Below are 4,401 nucleotides of genomic sequence, written 5' to 3'. Positions count from 1 at the left end.
CTTGAGTAAAGGAAAACCAATATTGAGGGAAAAAACCCTCCATAATCTTTTCATAAACGTCATTAAATTGGGAGACTCTGAAAAGACCCCCAGCCCTTCAGCTAAATGCATACTTTTTATGCCGTTAATTTAGTAGCCCGGCCCCAATGAGTGTTTTTTCTACCATGTGGCCTCTGAGCTAAAATGAGTTTGACACCCCTTCACTAAGCAGTCAAATGATCCTGTGTGGTTCCAGTCACACCCAATATTTATTTAAATGAGCATTTCTAATTGCAAGTTCCATTCAGTTCATTTTTTCACACTCTTGCATTGCTTTCGAAAAGTTTCAAAAGCATCATAATGAGCAGCTTATTGTAGAAAATACTTTGAGTAAAGACGGCTAGTCAGGCCTCAGGGGTGTTAAAGGTTTACTTCGGGACCCGGGTAGGGTGCAGTCCCGCACCAGAACCACAAAGGCTGCGCGATCTCCATGAGCAGGACCTCACCGGGTGGGTCCCCTCGCTCGGGCCCCTGCAGAATTCGAAAGTAGTGACAGTCCCGCCCGTCATCCGGATCGTAGGGCGGCGCCAGGATGTCCATGAAGGCAGCGGGTCCGTCCACTGCGTCGATCTGGTGCAAGTTGTCCCGGTCGGGCGCTAGGACGCACGGCTCGCTATTCTCCGTATACTCGGTGCTGGATCGGAGCAGCGAGCGCCCCGTGGCACCTACCCGCGGGCCGGAACCCGCTCGAGACGGCCGTCCGTTGGGTCTGTCGAAGCAGCTGACGCGCAGCTTCCCGTACAGGACTTTGAGGAAATTCACAAAAAAAATGTTAAATTAGGCACAGAACGTGTAATTTCCCACCTCACAATTATTGCATGCGCCAGGGGCTTGAGAAATTCAATCTCAAATTGACCCATCCGTCTTGTTTGCTGTAGAGATGTGACGTCGTTGAAGGCACACAACACTTTAAAAGTGGCAAATCCCATTAACACAACATGTGAGGCAAGCTCCGAAACAGACTGCGATTATAGTAAAAAGCGATTGCATACCACTCACTTATGCTTAGAGGTAGGCAATTGTGGCTTTTCTTTTGTGTTTGCTGCTGCGTGTGTCACTGTTGGTACAATTTTGCCCGGCTAGCTCCCTGTTAGCATCGGGCTGCAGAGGGGTTTCCTGTCTAGTTTGAGCCCAGTTGGAGCTCGTTGGCTGCCCGTCGTGTGTTGTTTGGCCAGTTAACCTGGCGTTGGCGGCGGTTTACTGCCGCAGCTGCTCTCATGGTTGATTGTTGGCTCCCCGTTATCCTGGCTGCTCACTAGGCCTGCAACTAACAATTATTTCAATATTGGATAAATTGGTCGATTTTTGATTGTTTGATAAATCGAATAAAAAAAACAAAACAAAAAAAACACATTTTTATTTTCCTCCTTTTTTTCAAATATTGAGGTTTTGGACAAATTGAAAAATAGTGCACAAACCAAAAGAAAATTCTGTAATATAAAATAATTAAAAAAAACATCAAAGTGTTTGTAAAATAACTTAACAAAAATACATACAATATGTGCTAAACAACTGCAAATATGTGAGATACTTTAGAAAAACAGTCTCAAGGCGCCCTCTGCTGGACCAAAGTGCTACTACAAGCATGCCAGTGCCACTCTTGTTTGCAACGAATTAACGTACCGAGTAGCGCATTAATCGTGTGCCATTACCAATCAATGATGAAATTAGCTTCTAATAGTTTAAATAATTGACTTTAACCAATTTTATCAATTTTTCGTGGCAGCCTTACTGCTCACTGTACGTTTTTGGGTTGGTCAGCCTCGCGTTTGCCCGCTTAAGTTGCGGCCGCCTTTCGTTGTATTGGTCCCGTCAGCTCTTCATGCTTTTTATTTTTGGGTTCTCCCCTTTATTGTAGCATTCATGCAACCACCTGTGACACAACACCTAGGCATTATCCACAAAAACGACCAACACTCGTAACCTCTTCGACTAACACATACAACAATATGGCGATTGCTTTGCTAGGGTGCAGGTGTTCCTCCGATGACATCACAGCTCAGGATCACAAAGACAAGAAAAATGCATCATCTTGGAAAATAATTGGAATATACTAAAGACAAATAGATTTTATATTGAAACATGTACTATTTCCTCATATTTTACATATTGAATAGTTTGGGATTACCTTTGAGCGCACCGTGCATGTCCGGGTGGTCGTGCAGCGGGATGCAGGCTCCGCTACGGAGCAGAAACACGCCCATGCTGAAGTGTTCCGTCTCGCAGATGTGCATGTAAGTGACCGGCGGGGCGCCCTGTACCGAAGGGGCGACAGGGGGCGGTGCTAGTCGCAAATCGGCAGCTCGTGCCTGAGCCATGAGGCCCAGCAACTGCTGCTGAGTCTCGGGGGAAGCGACAGCAGGCTGGCGGAAAGTGACGAGTGCCTGCCGTGCAATTCGCTGCACTAACGAGCTCATTACTGGCGACGGACCTTCCTTGTATTCCCGATCCTTCATCCGGCTCGCAAGGAAGCTAGCTGCTAGTGTCCTTCTGATGCGTACCTAGCTAGAGATAGTCCCTCCACATTTGAGCATAGCTGGATTAGCCGAACTTGACTCTATAAAAGCACTCAATGTCGATATACTGTTGACGCTCTTGTTTACAGGCGACAAACTGCTGTTGCGATCTGTGACCGGGCTCTCTCACACTCCCATCATTCGTTCAATCATCTTTGTTTCCGGTTCAGCGATCAATTTCCGTTTGTCACATGACCGCTTGGTGTTCGATAAGGTATGGATAAAACAAAGTCAAACAGCCGTAAACACTTAAATTGACACAATTTTTCACATTTCCACAGAAATGTAACTTTTGTAAAAAGAAATAACATAATAGAAATAAAACGAAGACCCTATTGAGTTTTTTCCTAATGCACTTTGGGAATTGCGGTCCTCACTCTTCACCATGGTACCAACGTCAACCTCTTTCCATTCAAGTGGCATCGTTTACTGTTATAAAGACTACAATTTCCAGCATGCCCCGGCCACACAAACTCACCTTTTTCGATGGACGACGCAACGAAAAAAAAAGCTTCGTAACCTACAGTAGTTTACAATTAGACAAACCAGGCAATTATTTAGGGTTCCCTAGCCAGAAAATGACTATTTTTTGAGTAAATGTAATACAAATTTTATAGGCTATGAATAAAAAGAAGTTGACTCTCAGCAAATGGAAGGCCTCTTGATTGCACGTTATCCAGTAGAATGTTTTGTTATATATTTTTATTTAATGCAGGAGAGCAGGAATTTTAAAATTAACCTGTCATAATTATTCTCCTTATGTATTTTTTTCCACTGGTAAGATGTCTTTTTTTTTGCAGTCTTCTCGGGTATATACACGTTGAAAACGGAATAATAAAAAACATTTAAACACAAATGTCTTTTATATGGGCTCAATCTCGTCTTTTTTCAGAGAATCATTAAAACGTGGCACGATATTTTTTAGAAATGTCTTTGTAATTGTTGAAAAATTTAAATATGTCTTTGTAAATACGGTATTCATAATTGTGTGAGTTTTCCAGTTATATATATTTTTAAATCATAACAAAATTTTAGATTGATAGTTTAGTGGTAATAGGTGCACATTGTTTATCCATATACACCAAATATCAAAATTAGAGAATCATTTATACAAAAAATGATTATTTTTTAAAAAAGTAATACCTTTTTTACTGTTTTACGGTTAAAATGACATTTTATTATATCTATATCATGGTACTACAACACGTTTTTTCTCAAAATGACTAAAGGTACTTCACACAAAAAAACATTTTTTAGAAAACGCACTAATCAAAATAAGAGAACACACTCATCAAAATTAGAGAATAACAATGACTTTGGCATGGAAAAAAATATTCTGAAGGTTATAACAGTCTGCGATTAGTAAGAAGTTTACAGGCCTCTGCTGTAAATGATTTCAGCACATCTGCGGCCACAGGAAAGCATTGTCTCTCACACTGCTTGTGTGATTTTGGTCAATTCCTCATCCAGCCTCCTCCAGTTTAATGATTGTAGTAGGTTTCTTGACCAGTTTGTCACCAAGGATTTTCCAGAAGTTCTCTATTGGGTTGAGATCAGGACTCTAAGCAGGCCATGTCCTTAATTCAATCTTTTCACCCTCAAATAAATTCTTTACCCATTTCCCTGTGTGATATGGAGCATTGTCCTGCATGAAGACTGCAGGCTGATTGAGCGATGAACACAAGAAAGGAACCAGGTGCTGTTGAGGAAGGTTCTGATTTACATTTGCATTCACTCGGCAATGTAGCTGCAGAAGAGGCCCAGCTCCTCCTGTAGAATACATACCCCAAACCTTGACACTTACTCCTCTACCTTTCACGGACTTTTTTTACACACTTTGGGTTTA

General features: G+C 42.0%; 1 protein-coding gene across 1 annotated transcript; it reads right to left on the bottom strand.

Annotated features, from left to right (window-relative positions):
* Positions 1 to 229: 229 nt before the first annotated feature.
* Positions 230 to 2,742, bottom strand: LOC148353945 (2-aminoethanethiol dioxygenase-like). The gene is made up of 2 exons (XM_088351735.1): positions 2,168 to 2,742; positions 230 to 785 (listed from the first exon to the last, which is right to left on the bottom strand). Exons 1-2 carry the CDS (start codon positions 2,493 to 2,495, stop codon positions 400 to 402), a joined length of 714 nt encoding a protein of 237 aa, XP_088207861.1. The 5' UTR covers positions 2,496 to 2,742; the 3' UTR covers positions 230 to 399.
* Between the last annotated feature and the right edge of the window lie 1,659 nt (positions 2,743 to 4,401).

Source organism: Urocampus carinirostris, chromosome 13 (genome assembly GCF_059441175.1).
Source record: "Urocampus carinirostris isolate Australia breed hairy pipefish chromosome 13, RoL_Ucar_1.0, whole genome shotgun sequence".
Lineage (NCBI taxonomy): Eukaryota > Metazoa > Chordata > Actinopteri > Syngnathiformes > Syngnathidae > Urocampus > Urocampus carinirostris.
Note: the sequence above shows the minus strand (reverse complement) of the source record. Positions and strands in the feature narration are given on the sequence as shown.